The 17261-nt window shown below is 40.4% G+C and overlaps 1 protein-coding gene across 2 annotated transcripts; it reads left to right on the forward strand.

Moving 5' to 3' along the window:
• Window positions 1–271: 271 nt before the first annotated feature.
• fam107b (family with sequence similarity 107 member B) lies at window positions 272–16024 on the forward strand. Of its 2 annotated transcripts, none has more exons than XM_085461668.1 (4): window positions 272–456; window positions 11793–11964; window positions 14660–14816; window positions 14982–16024. In XM_085461668.1, the coding sequence occupies exons 2-4, from the start codon at window positions 11837–11839 to the stop codon at window positions 15099–15101; spliced, it is 405 nt and encodes a 134-aa protein (XP_085317794.1). In that variant the 5' UTR covers window positions 272–456; window positions 11793–11836; the 3' UTR covers window positions 15102–16024. The 2 variants fall into 2 exon arrangements, with proteins under 2 accessions (XP_085317794.1, XP_085317793.1); XM_085461667.1 differs by lacking the exon at window positions 272–456 and adding an exon at window positions 10554–10787.
• Window positions 16025–17261: the final 1237 nt, after the last annotated feature.

Consider the following 17261-nt stretch of genomic DNA (forward strand, 5'->3'; position numbering starts at 1 on the left):
ATACATACATGTTGTGTGTCACACGATTTATGAAGATTTAGTTGTTGATGCCTGGTCCCTCCACGCGTTACATAATTTTTACAAGGCCACTGGCTTTAGATAAACATGTCACCTATAGCCCAGTTTTCAGTAAGAAACCTGGTAACGTTCAATTCGTGCACGCCCCGCCCTGAGCTCGAGGAGTCCCCACTCATCTTCTCTCCGGAGCAGATGAAGAAAGAGGAGGAGGAGGAGCCCCTGTGTGACGTAACTCCATCCCTCCCACCCCGTTTAAATTTACATTTTCTATGGGTCCTGACTGAGTGTATGTGGAGCCGGAGCTAACAGATTCCACAGGGAGACACACCTCAACCCCAAGAAGTGACCCGGAGACGCACCGATGTGGCTCAAACCACTTTGTCACTTTAAATATTAAACAACCCGAGTTGGACAAGTCGCGTCGGCTTCGACTTTGAGGTAGGTGTGTGTGTATGCGCGCGCGTGCGTGCGTGGCTGGAGCTCGTGCTGTTTTTCTCGTGAGCTTGCTTCACAAGTGCACTAACAAAAAAAGCGGCGCGGGTATAGCTAAGCGACCGGTTTGGGGTTTCGAAACTAGAAAGTGTCTAAGGGCAAACGAGCAAGCCGGAGAAGAGAGAGGATGAGATTGCAGAAATACAAACTCTTGTTTCATTGTCTCCTTTTGTTGCGGCGCATGACTGTAGCCGACGGGACAGTGAGGAACAAACACGTTGAGGTTGTTGTTTCCACACGCACAGACAACAGTTTGGTTTTCTTAGAGCAGGTAGCGTTTGTGGCACTTGATACTTTGAGGAAACAGCAGAGGGGAAAAGCCTTTATTATAGTTCCCCTTCTGTATCTGTGTGAACCTGTGAGGGCTTAAAATGCAACCAATGCAAAGGCTGCATATGGTACTCCTGCTTTTAAGCCAGTTCATAATCCTTTACCCCAAAACCATGTATTTTGTGTTTACAGTTTGTACCACCAGACGTTTGTTTGTTTTTTTCTCGTTGTTCCATTTTTCTTATCAGCTACCATAACCTGTACATAGCACTTCAGTATTTACTGTTGAAAGGAGATCAATCGGAGAGACAAATGACATGCGAAGAGACCACATTTTATGGGTGACTGAATCAGTGAGTCAGACTCTGAGTGGAATGGGACAGGAGTGGTTAGGTCTAAGCACATGGCTTCATTCAGACCTGACAAACTGGCCTGTGCTGTCATCAGGCAGAACAACTGTCATGTGAGTGTGAGAGTGTCTATTTTTAAAGTGGCAACAGGTCTGCAAGTCTAAAACTTGAGGCATTTCTTTTTGATAGTGAATTATGTTTCTGTTAAATTTTAACAACAGTAAGCAAACAGGGCAAACCCCAGCTGGAGCTAGAGGGTTGAGTGTCTGTGTGTGCGCATGTATGTGTGATTGCTGGGTGGAGGCAAACTAGCAGCTTGGTAAATAGTGCAGAGTAGACCTAAGGTGAGGTAGTTTAACTCTGGCGATCTGATGTTTTAGTGAGAAGAGAGGCGATAAAAGCAGGTGGTTTGAGTGAGTTTGTCGCCGTTTAGGTGAATGGCTTCTAAGAGTGTGGTAGTGGGTGTTTGTGCTAAAGGGAGGGGAAAGTTTTGCACATGTGTTAGTCATTTGGAGGAGAGTTTGCGAAACGATTTACATCTGTTTTCTGATCTTTGAACCCCCTCCTTCCTTCTTCTCTCTCTCTCTCCTGTTTCTCTTACTAGGTCTGTCTTTGCTGTCTTCCCGTAAGAGCTGATGCCGTCACTGTGTATGTGTGCGTGTGTGTGGTGGGTGTTATAACTGAAAAGCTGCCTGCTTCATTATCATTGCACTCAAAGGAATTTAAATATGTGAATGAAATATCTGAGTTTCCATTCTATAATAGCAAGTGTCCATTAGTGGTTTGGTGCATTTCTCAGATATATCATTACAGAGTTAGAGACCATGTCAAGGAGTCAAACCGACCTCAGGAAAATAAAGGTGTTTGAGTCAGGAAAGCTCAAGCTCAGGCCTTGTTGGTGAAGACTACCTTGTACCAAATGTTTTTAAGCATTTAACCCTGTAATTAGCCTGTAAACTAAGAAAGATTTCAGAGGATCTCTAGTAAAGTCTTCAAGCATTTTTACCAAACACCACCTCACTCTGTCCAGTGCCACTTTTAACGTATGTAATATTGTTTAAAGCTTTTCAAATGTGCCACAGTGCTCCTGTTTTGATGCTTATGTCATAGGAATACTTTGTTTTTCAAGATGTTTGCTAGAGTAATTTGTTTGGGTCTTTTGGTTTTGTCCTTTCCTAAGCAGGTATTAAAGAATATCAGCAAGTGTAAGGACAGTGTATTCAATCAGCCATCATCTACTAACTGCAATGATTAAATGACATTAAGCATTTGCTAAATAGTTTCCAGGCTTAAAGCCAAAATAGTTGTACTTATTCTAGTGTACTCCTCAAGGTTTAATAATAAAGTTAGTTCAGTGTCATTATATAAAATACCAAAATGTTTGGTTTGCATTAAAGGACTCCTTAAGCCTGCTTTCTTAAAATATGTTTTCTACAACTGTTTTAGAGAGCTGCTTAGCATTTTAATCTGGCTCTACAGTTTTTCAAAAACAATTTGCGCCCGTAAAGGCTGAATTAAATATTATGATGCAACATAAACACAAGTGATGCAATCCAAAAGCAGGATCGACGAAGGATCTTTCACTCGGCTGCAGTTTTGTTGCAGCGGTTTTACAGTTGGCCCTGTCACGGTTCAGGTGCCGAGTATCTTGATATAGCACTTGTGTGGCATGCACATCTGTGTGGGGGGGGGGGGGGGGCTGTGGCAACTCAGACATGGAGAGACTTGTTTAAGCATGCTCAAGACTGATTTACTCATGAAAGACAGATTAAGGTGCATGGAAAGGAAAGCCTGAAGCAGAGACAAGTGCACACACCTACAGCGATTCTGCCTCTCAAAGAATCCCATTGATTTTCCTGCTGTTACGCCAGAGCTTCAATCACAATAAAGCACCATTACTGTGCTGACCACTTTGCATAGCATTGGAGAATGGATGGCATGCACGCTGACTCTAAATGCTTTCCTCCTTGCGGCTATATCGCGATTGGGAGTCTGAGCTCAATGTATTGGATTAAGCTCATTGTAAGCCCATATCAAGATATATGGTCCTTTCTTTAACACAAACAGGAACATAGCTACACTTCCACAGTAGAAGAGATCCCCATTCTACTAATACTTGAAAATGACTGCGATTTCAAGGTGCGTATACTTGATTTTGGAAGTTTCATCAGGCAAAAGCACAAGATCAAGACTTCTGTCTGTAAAATATGCATGTATAAATCTATTTATACAGGCCTGTATAAATAGATTTATACAGATACATTTTACTTAGGACAGGTACATTTTCTGTCATGACGAGCACACTTAATTGAATCAGAGAGAACAAAGCTCCTCATTTAGCCTGTTTTTTTGGATACCTGGGACCCTTATTGTTTCTATATGCGTGTGCCCGCACAGTCAGCTTGCACCCCTGTCTGTCTGTCTGGCTAACTAAAGATTGTCTGGTCGCTCAAGGTAACAGTTGTTTTGGGGGGTTTCTTTACTGGCATGTAAACAAAGGAGAACCTCCCAAATACTCCCTGGTGTGCCCTCCAGCCAATCAGATGTGAGATCCCAGATGGGCTCCGCCAGTAGTCGATGAGGATGGGCGTGCCTGCTCCATATGAGGAAAACAGCAGTAAAGCACAAAGCTTTGAATCTGGAGCAGGAACAGACAACAGAGCCATAACAAAGACTTCTTATTTCTTAGCCAGACAAAACAATTATATATTTTTTATTTTCCTGCATGTCTTTCACACCACTATTGAGACAGACATTGGAAATGTATTTTAAAGTGTGTGTGTGGATCTTTCTTATGTCTCAGTAAGGAGGCCCTACATGAAATGTGCGTATATCTCAGCTGTGCCTGTGGTATATAAGTCTGGATCTTATGCATGTGTTGTGATCTTCATCTCTCCACCTGTTCCCATCAGGTCTGTACATATACATACAAGAACATGTGTCAGTGCCAGTTGTGAGCATATAGGCGAGCCTTTTGTATTTGACTAACAGGTGTGACCTCAAATTGTATCCCTTCCTGAAATATGCCCTGAATGCGGTTGTCAGCAGTTTCATTTTAACCTTTTGAAGGAGGAAAAACACCCAAATGTTTCTCACTGAAATATGTCAGTGTTTGAATATATTTAGGTCTCTGTGTCCATACATGTATTTGCTGTTGTGCGTCCAAGGCGATAATCAGTGTGCAGTTTCATCACATTCCCACAGCGTGACTCAAAGTGGTGTCTGTGCCTTTTCAATCCATCCCATTCATCCTGTAATCTGCCTCACCCCGGGGGCTCAAACCGTGCAGCAACAGGAGCCACAGCATGGAACAATTTCAGTTCTGTGCTTAACAGAAACTGTCTAACTCGGCATGTTTCAGTTCAACGAGAGAAAGGTCATAGCTAAGCATAATTACATTTTTAAGTAAAATCTTAACAACTAATACATAATATTTTACCAGTATCTGCTTCATCTGATCATGTCAAGACATTTGAAAGATCAGGATACTCTTAAGAGATGGAGCTTGTGTTATCATCAGGCAAGACAAATTGCAGCTGAGACACAAAAAGGAGTGGAAGATAACACAGACAGATAAAAGAATTACAGCCACAAGAGACAACCATTTTCAAGTGCAGCTTACAACACAGCCACAAAACTACATTAACAATTGCACATACAGTTATTGCCAAAGTGTGCGCTGGGTATGCCAGTTTTGTTTGTTTGTTTGTTTTAATTGAGAACTAGAACCAGACAGGAGAAGTAAAATTATGCATGTTCCTCTACTTTGTTCTGTTCCGATAGTTGAAATTGTCTGATATAAAACAAATGCATTGGTGGGAAAGAACAGTTTAGTTCCTCATTTAGAGTCAGTATTAAAGCCTGATTTCTGAAGAAATATTTTCCAATATTGTAGTTATAATGAGAGGGTTTGACAAGCTGACATATATTGAGAGATATATTTGTTAATATATATAATAAATTAACCTATTATGCCTTTCCTAATTTTCGACCTCATGTGTACTGATGCAATAGTTGATGGGGTTTGTTTGTTTTTTTCTTCAACATGGCCATTTTTTTTTTTTTTTCAGATAACGATGTCCTGTTTGCAAATGATCCTTACAAGCCAAAAGCTCGGGCTTCAGACTGCTACTCTTAAATCTGTATTAAGTCACAGAGAGGGGCCATTATTCTCTTTTATTGTGGTCATTTCAGACACATTGTTCTTGCTCCCAGAAAGAACTGTGTAGAGAGGGAGCTGCCCAAAGGCTGTATTTACAACAGTGGATTAACTAGGGAGCAGCACCAAGGCCCAGTTGTAAGCCCTTAGAGCAGTATAAGATAAGATAATAAGGTTTAATTTTAAACATGCAAAGCTCTTAAAATTTTTTAAAGGATACAGTATCTGCTAAGGTGCTTATTTATTTATTTATTTATTTTTTTTTTTGTTGAGATAAAACCAAAATATTTGTGGCTCTGTTGTAGATTATTGTATATGGAGCATAAATATGCTTTCTAACTCTAGTTTGTTTGCAGTAAGCCCATATAAGCTGTTGTATCAAGTGGAAGATTTATCAGACCAATACAAAGAAGCTATCGATATTTTGTAAACTGGAGTAGAAGCCAAACAAAAATAATGTATTTACAGTAAGTATCAAGTTGCCAAAGAGAGTAACAGTAACTCAAATGCCCTGATTGAACCCTTTGGCTGGGAGGCGTATTGGTGATTTTTGTTGTCATTGTAACAGCCTGGTACTGACTTGATGCCTCCAGTGTTTTTCAAGCACCCGACGTGCACAGACACATACTGCATAGCACAGCTCATGCCTTTGTCACATGATGCACATTATCCTTTCCTTGTGTGGGTGTTTTCTCCATGTTTGCACATCTGTGGTTTATGAACCCTAAAACCCAGATTGTAAATTCCCATACCCCTGCATCTCCCAAGTGACATCATTGTACTGTGGGAGCGGTCCGGGTGCTTTTGGAGGTCAGTACATGATGAGGCCCCTAAATTCCCCTGCTATAGACCCCCACCCCAAGGCAGAAAACACAAAACAGATCTCAACCCCCAAACTCGGAATACATTTGAGGAGCCCTTTTCAATCTCACTGTATGTTTCTTCTTTGTCGTACTTGGCTAAATATATAATCGCTCCAAAGTTGCCGTGTCTTCACCACTCTGCTCTCTCGGTAGCAATTGTGTGGCACCCTTTCTGACATACCCAGAGTCGTTGGTCTAAGCTGAAACTCTTGATGCGGGTGGCAAGAGTGGTATTTGCATTGAGCTCAGACAAAATCATGCCAGTGGCCATCTTTTCTTCTTATCTTACTGGCTCCTTTGCAATATGATGAGCACTACCTAGATAGTCATTTGAACTCAAATGATTTTACCTACAAATGCAAATACACAAAAAAAAACACACAAAAAATAAATGTGGGTATGTGGTATGTGTTTCAAGATGACAGCTTGAACGTGTTTGTAGGTACAGGAGAGTAAGCACGCTTGCCACAATGACTTATTCGTTGTCATGTGGTAAGGCTGTGAATTATCACGTCTGTACAGGGAGCCCATACGGGAAATTATCTCATGGTCACTGGTAGACCGTCAACTCTGTGATTCACTTTTTCAGTCACTTTCTCTTCACACTCACACACAGGGCCATGCTATCCCACCCCCATCCTCCCTCAGCTGTCCGTTAAAAGCCCATCTATCTCTGCGTTTTAATTAGGGCCTCCCCTATTTATGGCTGAATGGCCGCTTCATTAACAGAGAGGCTAGGAGATTCACATCCGGATCTGTACAGCTTGTGACACACAGCAAGGCGAGAGAGTCTGTGTGTGTGTGTGTGTCTGTGTGTGTAAGAGGGACAGAATGGGGTGTGGGGGTTGCTTCAGGGGTATTGATGACGTAATTTCCCCTGAGGGGTGGACCTCCCATCTGTGAGTGGAATATAGAGGATTTGTCCAAAGTAAAAGCAGACTATATGGGACAAGGAAGCAAGATGTATAAGATTAAATGTTAATTTTTTTTTTATGGCCACAATCATATGCATCTTATTAAATGTTAATGTGTTGTTGTTTTTTTTCTTTAGCTCATATGAATCTACAATCAACATATGTCAGTATATATGAATATATGGCCTGAATAGCAATTAATATTCAGATTCTTTATCGTATTTAACCAAGAAACACAAAGTCAAACAATACACAGGCTTGGCTCTTCCTAAAATTAGATCCTTTTTTTTTTTTTTTTTTTTTTTTTTTTTTTTAACATAAGCTGCCAAAGCCTACATCAAAACTGGATGCTAAATCTCAGATCAGTGCTTTTCTTAAGCCTAACCCCTGTGTACCTTTGTACTGGAAATTGCAAGGGGGGGATCTTGGCTCACACATGCTGTAGTGGGTGTGGTCAGCTATGTGTTCACTACCAATGACAGTTGATTGCCCAACCCCACCCTGTGGTGTGCAGATCTTTGGATGGTCTGTGCCTGTGTCCTAGAAGGAGAACGGTGGGGTCAGATGGCAACGCAGGCCACCAGCTGCTCTCCTTGCCTTCATTTTCTGTCTCTAAAGCTGCACCAGGAAGAGGGCCGTTTGTGACTCATGAAAAGCTAAACCATGTCATCGTTCAGTATGGCTGTCAGTGTCTTTGCATGCCCTATCTTGTTAGTCATGCTGATAGTCATCTACTTTTTCTTTGCTCCTTAATCATGTTCACATCACTAACAATCCCCTTCATTTGTCTGTTTTTTGTTTTGTTTTGTTTTTGTGTTTTTTTTCTTAGAGTATCCACAGTATTGTTTTCCCGGCCAGCTTAACATCCCCTTCCATGCTCATTACTGTGCTCTGTTTTGTTTTTATTCTTTTAATGGATGCACATATGTGCCTAAGGTAAGGACTAAGGGTGAATATGCAGGCTCTAAATTAACTGAAAGAAGCTATTTCTGAACCCAACTCAAGAGTCTGATGGCTTTTGTTGTAAGTAACACATTTTTACATGATGCAGTTTTTTCCCATTGTTTTCCCAAAGCTAACAATTTAAGCCACATTAACATTGTTTTTAAGGCTTTAATTCAGTGCTAAAATTATTTTAATGTTCTAGCGTCTTCACAAGTCCTGCATCACAGTGCTGTGTCACTAAATTGTGGGTGGTGGCTGATCGCCATGGCAACTTAGAGGCTGTTGAGAAATGAGTCCATATAATGAATGTAAGTCTGTGTGCGTGTTAGCTCATATAGCAAAGCTGGCCATGATGATGCAATTCCTTGGCACAATGCTGGCACTCTAGTCGTTCTATCAGCTCTAATGCAGCCTGCCACTGTGGACTACACTTTCTCACACAGTGCAAACACATTGACCTGCTTCCTCTTTTTAAAAAAAAAAAAAATAAAACGACAACAAAAGCAAAACAAGTATCGCTTTTATACAGTGAGAAGAACGAACTTGTGTCAGCAAGATGTAAGTGTGTGTGTGTGTGTGTGTTTAAGCCTCCTCGTGGTTTTAACCTTGTGCACTACTGTTTATCTTTTTGTTGGCATTTTTCCTCACTTAATCAATCAGATATTCCCTGTTACTTAATCCAGAAGTGTGATTACCTACAACACAAGAACAGCTCATGAGGACAGCTGGGAGAAAGAAGTTTCTTTTTCCGCTTTTGCTTTTCTCCTTTCCAAGACTCTGTTCTGACCCAGTTTTCTGTTTCTTCTCTAGTTCCCATTGTTTTCACCAACTTTTTTTTTCTGTCTCATTTTATTGCTGGATGCTCGGATATTTTGAATCATATTAGTACTGCACGCTCTCTCCTGGACATCTTGGGGAATGGAGACTCATTATCTCTGTGTGTGTGTGTGTGTGTGTGTGTGTGCGCCTGTCTCAGTAGTAAGGGTGTGTCTCCAAAACCAATAAACACAGAGGGATTTAATGGGATTCTTGAAAAAGCAGAAAGTGCTTTTTTTTTTTTTTTAAAAACTGTGTGTTGTTGTTGTTATTATTATTATTATTATTATTATTATTATTATTATCGTTATCTTGAGATGTGGTGGAGTTGGAGGTGCACATATTAACACGTGCAATCTACTACATACATTTTAGTGGCTGTTAGTGACAATGTTATTTCATTCTTAACCCCACCGATGGGCAAAGCAGCTGCAGTCAGAGGGATCTTAAGGGACAACATGTTAACTTGTCTGTACCCATCTTAGATTTTAGGTGTGCAACTGTAACATGTAGCTTTTTTTTAAAAAAAAAGAAGCCAGAAGGAGCAAATAAACATGCAGAACCACCGGTGATCAAGCTGACTTTAAGCAGTCCTCGAACTTGAGGTTGTAGGTCCCTTTTGAACTCCTTATGTTACTTCCCCTCTCCCCGGGGGCAGAGAGGAAGCAGGAGCAGATGTGTTAAACGGACACTGTGACAACACTGCCAGTCTGTAAGTTCCTGTACCCGTCCAACTCAGCATTAACAGAAGCCACCCTTTGATGTGCCCATCATGTGCGGGTTCACGCAGCTCCTGATTACAGCATCACGCAGTTCTTCCCCTTCTCACATTTACAATCACTATCACTATTTCCTGTTCCAAAAACAAATGCACTTTGACTGCCAGGTTCCTCACAATATTAGAGTCAGTGATGTCTGTGAAAGTAGTGGTAAACTAAACTAGTGACCAGTGTTATTTATGTTGCTTTTCTAAATTAGTTATATGCATAGGTTTGTGATGGCTACATGGGTTGGTAAACACAGGGTTACTCATCTGAGATTAGAAGGAATTGTTTACAACCATGACAACCAGGCAGGAAAACTGTACTATTACCAGCATATCGTATAATATTCTTCAAGGATGTTTCTGTATCATTTCTCTCTCTCTTTGTTCTGCACCCAGTGCAGCCACACACTAGGTGTTTATCCCAGGCTTCTTTGTTATGTAACTGACATCATTTAGCTCCTGGGGATGCAAAAATATCGACCTCTAGTGGTGACTGTAACTCATTGCGTCAATGCTTTTGAATGCATGTTTTGCCATTGTGTCTGGCACATGCAGTGTGATGCGTCTTTGGAACAAGTAACTGTGATTGGCTGTAAGATCAAAAGCAGCATTCTTTAGTCCTTATCAGTTGAAGAAACACCTGATTATGAGTTTGAGCCATTCGTCAGACCGGGAAACCATGACTTTATTGGATGGTATATTCAGACAATCATTTAGTAGTCGAGTAATTAATAACTTTACAGTTTTAAAGCTAACAGAGGTCGTAAATACATATTGTATTAATAAAGGTAAAAAGTAAAGATAAAGGTAGCATGAAATTTGATAAGTGAAACATTGTGCATAGTCATAAACTGCCAGAGGTGTGTATTAAAAGTGAATGGAACAATGAAGGTAAGGGAGGGGGCAGAGAGAGAGGGAGAGTGAGAGAGAGGGGGCGAGCGAGCGAGGGAAGGAGGGTTTGTGTGAGCTTAGCTGTAAAACAGACTTTGAACTCCAACCAGCTCAGTAGCAGACAGCTGTGCAGAACAAAGCACGACTCCAGCACGAGGCTTTACGAGATACCAATTAAAAAAGAGAGCCAGAGAGGGAAAGAGGACAGCGTGTTTTAATAGCTTTTCTTGGAGAATACATCCCAAATCAAAATAACAGAGATGGCTACAATGTTCAGATACCCTGTCTTTCCTCATCTGCAGGGTGAGTTTATCATTTCATTTTCAATTTATGTAATTCTTTTGCTTTAATTCAAACAGTAGCTCAACAGTGAAGTAGTGAGTCCTTTTTATTTTAGCTTGCAGAGTCGGTGTTTTAAAGAAACACAAGTATCACTCAGTGCATTTGTTGTATGTTTGTCATGCGGTTGGATCCTGGGATTTTTATGCGCATCGTTCCGAAGTTCCTGATTAGTCATTCTTTGAAGTGGAGCACGTGAGCCGTGAGTTCAGATAGGTAGATCGATAACAGTAACTGCTATAAAAGGTATGGTGTTACATGCATACATTGCAACTTGTGAGAGATATTGATCAAACTTGGAGTAAATCACAGCTTTAACTAGAGCACTGCTAAATGAAGAAATAAGTAAAAATATACACCGTGCTGACCCTGAGTACCCCCTGCTATTTCTGTACCGTAGTTTATAATGGTTCATAATGAGGGTTTTTGACATGCTGGTTGTGTGTATGAAAATAGGTGAACACTCCATTCGCAACTGTTGCTAGAAATTTCTACTTTATGGTTTCTGCTCCTTCTGTAAAGTTGACCAAAGCAAACATCTGTTCGCATCTGGAGGAGTTCACAGATGTGACTTGGTTTTATTTCAAGCCCACAGACAGCTGTAGGCTGATTCTCTGGGCTAATTCTGTGCTTTAGTAGTTTCTGGAATATTTACATGACACTGTGTGTCAGAAAGATATTAGGCTTTTAAGGGCTGTACCCATTACTGTCCCTTCATTAATATGCATATGTTTCTTATATCATCCATCAAGGGGATGAAATGTTCCTCTTCACTCAGTGTGGAACACTTACGTAATTCCAGTGCTGAGTCCCTTCATCACTATAGAGACCAGTGAAAAACCCTGAGCTCATGCCAGAGTATCTGGCAGATGCTCATATCCTGATTTGCAAGAAGTATGAGATTTCTCATACTGTGTTTAAATCAGTCTCTCTTTTTTTTCTCTTCCCCCCCCCCCCCTGTTGATTTAGATCCCTGTGATCCTGGTTTGTCGCTGTCAGCAGGGAGGAGTGTCATGGCGGAACCGGACTATATGGACGAAGACTGTGATGAGCTCATCAAGCCCAAGAAACTGATCAACCCAGTGAAAAGCTCCCGTAATCACCAGGACTTGCACAGAGAGTTGCTCATGAACCAGAAGAGGTCAGCAGATAGAAAAATACCTTGAATCTCACTCCTAGCTGTCACTTGGTGACCACATGTGGTAAATCCAAAACATTTTTTCAGAGAGATTATTTACCTCCCTTTTGTTGATACCAACAGCAAGATTATATTTTATAACGGCAGTTAAGTGTTAAACAAAGATAGCTGCACCCCTATGCCTTTAATAGTCATAGCCATAAAGCAATATTTAAGATTTCCTTATGTTTAATACTGCTAGTATCAAGATAGATAATACTTTATAGTGAGAGGCCACTGAAGTCCAATAGTTTCTAGAACGACAATAAAACATCCCCATTTGTTTCTGGGTGTAACACAAACTTGTGATAAGAAGGAACGGTTCCACATTCAGGATAATTTAGTTTTATCTTCACTAATGGAGGATGAGTGAATCCAGTAACTTTGCCACTTTCTGCTAATTCCTTTTTGTATCCATGTCAACGACCCTGATGCTACCGTATGCCACTGCTGTCAGTGTGGTTGACTTCACTGGTCCATCTAGTTCCCAGCAGCAGTGTAATGTGAGGCTTGGGATATAAAACATTTCATAGAAGCTATTATATATAAAACCTTTGGCAAATATTGGTTATGTAAAAGTCAGAGATATATGCCATGGAGGAAAATCCAGTCGTGGCTACTGATATTACATGAAACAAAGGATTTTATGGGTCTGTAAGTCTCTGAGCATCAATCAGTGTATGCATACGTTTATATCTTAGCATGTTTAAATGCACATACATACTGGGGCCCATGATTGCCCTTTCAAACTCGATCTTTGTATTTTATCACACCATACAGTGCCAGCAGCTTTGTGCCTGAACTATAAATAGCTCTGTAAACACGCATGCTGGTGACAGCTGTTACATCACAGCAGCAGTTCTCCGGTCTGTCTTAAACCAGAGTGTAATGATTAAAGCAGGGCATTTAAGAATCAGGAGGAAACGGGCCAAAGAGAAATGAAATTCTAAAAAAAATAGAAAATAAAAATTTTCGGCTCAAACTGCTGCAAAATATTGCTTCTAATAGTCTAGACAGAGGATTTTGACAAGCATCAACCAGCTTTAAGGGGGAATAAACTTTAATGATTGTGCTTTTATCGTGTGCTGAGGTATAGAAAGCTGGCCTGCAAAGTGGATTAGTCACAGTGATGAAAGTGGGATGGTTGGATGAATGCATGGATGGATGCTTGTAACGGAGAGGAAAAAAAATATGTTATGTAACAGAGATTACAAAACTGTCTCTAGCTGAGGGCCTTTCTCTGCCTTGGCTACCTTAACTGTAATGGCACCTTCCTACACAAACAAAGGAATTTGAGAAATTCAGCCACCATGACTGGCCAGGCATTCGATCAGATGGAGGTAGTGATGTGTGGGATTTTGAACACACATTCCTCTCAGTCTGCCTGAGGGCATGCATTTGGTGGTGGGGTGTGTGCATAGGTCAGTTATTATGTAAACACTGCCCACGGTGAGAGAAGAATGAAGTCAGCATCTTTGTACTGTAGCCTGTCTTACTGCTGTCGCCGACCTTGGCGTCCACCCCTTCTGCGTGAGGGTACTTAAAATCAGCCCACCCAGTCACATCTTGGGCCTTCTGCCCTGCTTCAGCTCACTAAGAGCTTTCTAAGACCCTTACTGACGCAAAACAGGGCATTTAACTGAAGCAGTGACTCTTGATAAAACAGACCCTTGTTGTAAATTAACTCCCACTGCTTTTTGGAACACGGTGAGCTCAGTTATGTAATCGTCTTGATTTAATAATGCATGTAATTAAGGCAGTGCTGTTGCTAAAATGTATCCAGGTAAGGGACGCTGTGTTTTCTTTGAAGACCATCTGTGGCCTGTGTAGATTCAGGCTGTCATAGTGAAAGAAAAATCAGTTGGAGTGTTGGGTAATCTGCATTAAAGGTTTTAAAAAATTAAATCAGTAAAGGGCATGGAGATTGGATTTTTGACCAGGCACAGTATTTTTTTCCCCCTTCTACTGTGCCACTTTATTTGCCCTTAATCCTTTGATCTTTATTAGTTTTTGTCTGTTTATAGATGACTTCAATCCATCTGTTCTTAAATATCCCCACGTCCCAAACTTGCTGTTACCCCCTCAACCCCAAACAACATGTTTTTGTTTTTGTTTTGTGTGTGTGCATTTTTTTTTTTCTTGTCATGATTTTGGAAGAGCTTAGCAGATTACATAATATTTTGCATCTTTGCTCCTCAGGCTTTCACTTTACTGAGATGTCTTCACCGAGTTGTGTAACAGTCCCACTGGTTTTGCAGTGACTTAAGACATTTTCCGTGTGTGCCGTATGCTTCCCTGCAATCATTCTTGATACTAAAAGACCAAAAAAAAGGCAACTGGGAAAGAAATAAACAGCCAAGTTCTCACCCATGGTTTCAGCCCACTCTTTCAAAGTCATTTCCTGTGCTGGCAAAAATCATCTTATGCAATTCTTTTTGATGCAGAGCAATCTGCGATTTGCTGGGAATCAGAACTTTCCTGTAACACGATTGCCGTGTTTAATCCGAAAGTCTAATACTAATCTGCATGTCAAAACAGAATAAGGTCATATATTACGCATGAATTTGCATGCCAGTCTCCTTCTGAATGAGGCTTTGCAGTGACATCAGCATGTGTTGATTGAAGCTGACATGCTGTTTCATTGATGGATTCTGCACAGGGGTCTGGCTCCTCAGAACAAACCTGAGCTCCAGAAGGTTCTGGAAAAGAGAAAGAGGGACCAAGTTCTCAAGCAACAGAAGGAGGAGCAAGAAGCCCACAAGAAGAGGAGTGACTTGGAGATAGAGCTCATGAAAAGACAACAGAAACTAGAGCAGGTAAATGATTGATGGACATTGTGTCATTTACACGCTCATAAATCCCAACGTGTACAATGGCTTTTTCAAAACTTTATCTGAGTTGCTAAGCTGTCTGTATGTGTTTTGGAAAAACTTGAGTTTCGTGTAAATGTAAATGTGAATTTAATGTCTTTATTCCTGCAGCTTGAACTGGAGCAACAGAAAATTGAGGAGGAACAGGAGAACACCCCCGAGTTTGTGAAGATGAAAAGCAACCTGCGCAGGACCAAGCAGGAGACCGACGGGGAGGAACGAACCACCTAAAAAAAAAACAAACATCAGGGGTGGCTGGGTCTGGCTGACTGTGCATATTTTTGTGAGCACAGAGGCAACAGGAGTGTGTGTACAAAGGAGAGAGAGTGTGTTGTGTCTGTGGTACACGGTGGTGACCATGATCTTGGACCTGGCTTTCCCAACCTAGCTGTTCCTTCGTGCAGTGAGGAGAGAGACTTTAAAGAATAAAGACCCCCCTCGGTTTGCCTGCAATGGACCGCCAGTACCCATACCCACCCAGCAGCACACAGCACCCCCCACAGGAGGACCTAACACATGTTACATGATTTTTTTCCACAAGGGCGAGCAAGCTTTCAAGGAGCTCTGAGGGAGATGCGACCAAACACACACACACAGACACACACACACAGGAGTATTTGTCCCCTATGTTTTTCACTCCTTTCTCCACAGCAAGCTCTCATTTCTCTTTACTGTTATTGATGTTGTCATTGTTATTGTTGTTGTTTTTTGTTTTGTTTTGTTTGTTCTCACATTCAGAATCAAAAAAAGGAAAAGTGGACACTGGATGGACTCTTGAAGCTGTGTAATGTAAAAGCCAAACAAATGTGCTTTTATTATTTATGTTTGTAGCTTTTAGCGCTGGTATAGGGGAGGACACTTTTAGTCATTCTGTTTTGTTTTGGGTTTTTTTTTTTTTTTTTTTTTTTTTTTTTTTAAGTTTGTTTTACTGCATAGTATATGAAGCCAGAACAGGACAAAGGGAGTGCGTGGTTGTGTGAAACACTCGAATTCGCTTTATTTTTTTAAATTGTACACATGCCATTTCCTCAGCTAATGCAATTTTGAGCAATAGTAAAACTCCCAGGCATGAGAGTGACTTTTCTTTATATATTCTGTTGTTTTTGTTTTGTTTTGTATGAATAAAAGTGTTACTTAATAAATAATTTAAGTTTTGTGAGGCTGGTCAATCAGAATAAGCCCTGAGGTGTGTGTGTGTGTGTGGGGGGGGGGGGGGGCTGGGGGTGTTTGTTTATAAACAAACATTTGGATGAAGCCAGGAAATAAACTTGAATGTGTTTACACATAATCCACCCATCATAAACAGATCTGATATCACCACGGCTCCTGAAATAACGCCCTGATAAACTTCTTGGAAGCTTATCCTTATCATCAGCAAAACCATAGATATTGGATATGTTAAATTAGTTGGGCGTGTTCCAACAAAACGAAACAGAAAACGACCCTACTTTGGGCATAGAAATTTACATGCAGTATTATTCTGAGTGTGAAATCCTGGTGATACTCACAGAAAGAAGCAGATATTTGCCAGTATATCCCAGTATTTCTCTCTAAAACCTTCTTTTCATATTTTTTTTTATATTTTAATTTGTTGCTGCTGAATATGTGGGCTTTTGTTTTCCAATTATTTCCAAGTGAAATGTGTTGAGGAAATAGCAAGGCATGTCTTAGAACAGTCTCATATTAAAAGGTCTAGATCTTTAAGTCACTGATTTGAATGTTTATTTAACTTATACTTCAATTAATGTCTAAATCTTGAGCATTGCTAGAGCAGCAAAGTATATAAAAAGTATTGGGACATAACCTACAATCCATTATTTGAGTCACTGTAAAGTAATGGTGTATGTGTATTTTATTATATTTTTGACACTTAGATTTTTAAATCAGTATAACTTCCCTTGGCTTTGCTGACAGTAATTTCGGCGTTGTACTGGAAAGATCAACTAAAATAGTTGGAAATATAAAAAGTAGTACACCTTCCACTTTATCACCAAGGTAATGTTAGACTTTATTTTACTGAGTTATTCAGCCACATGGGAAAAAACAACTCAGAAACAAAAATTTATTTTTCCTTTTTTAATATTAGATGATCTTTGAAGCTGAAACATGTCTTAAATGGTATAAAACTTTCAAACTGCCAAGAAATTTATTTTAAAATAATGCAGCATCGATTCTAAGTCAGTTTCCATTTCCATCTGTGGCAACTTTTAAAAAAAATCAACAGGGGTAGAAGTAATTTACTTTGGGCTTGAGTTTGGCATTTCTTTATTTTTTAAGAAATTTATTGCTAGTTAAATTATAATAATAGTTTTTATAATAGCAAACCGAGCGCTCAAGAGGATCAATAACGATGATCGGTGGAGGGCAGTAAAGCGCCACTGATACCTCTCA

This window comes from Copadichromis virginalis, linkage group LG7 (assembly GCF_057382275.1).
Source record: "Copadichromis virginalis isolate Kocher_CV1m ecotype Utaka linkage group LG7, C_Virginalis_male_GT1.1, whole genome shotgun sequence".
In the NCBI taxonomy this organism is placed as follows: domain Eukaryota; kingdom Metazoa; phylum Chordata; class Actinopteri; order Cichliformes; family Cichlidae; genus Copadichromis; species Copadichromis virginalis.

Coding starts and splice junctions, on each gene's coding strand:
- fam107b (XM_085461667.1), top strand. CDS start 10,745: ATGGCTACAATGTTCAGATACCCTGTCTTTCCTCATCTGCAGG. Junction 10,788..11,792: donor TGTCTTTCCTCATCTGCAGG/GTGAGTTTATCA, acceptor CTGTTGATTTAG/ATCCCTGTGATCCTGGTTTG. Junction 11,965..14,659: donor TTGCTCATGAACCAGAAGAG/GTCAGCAGATAG, acceptor GATTCTGCACAG/GGGTCTGGCTCCTCAGAACA.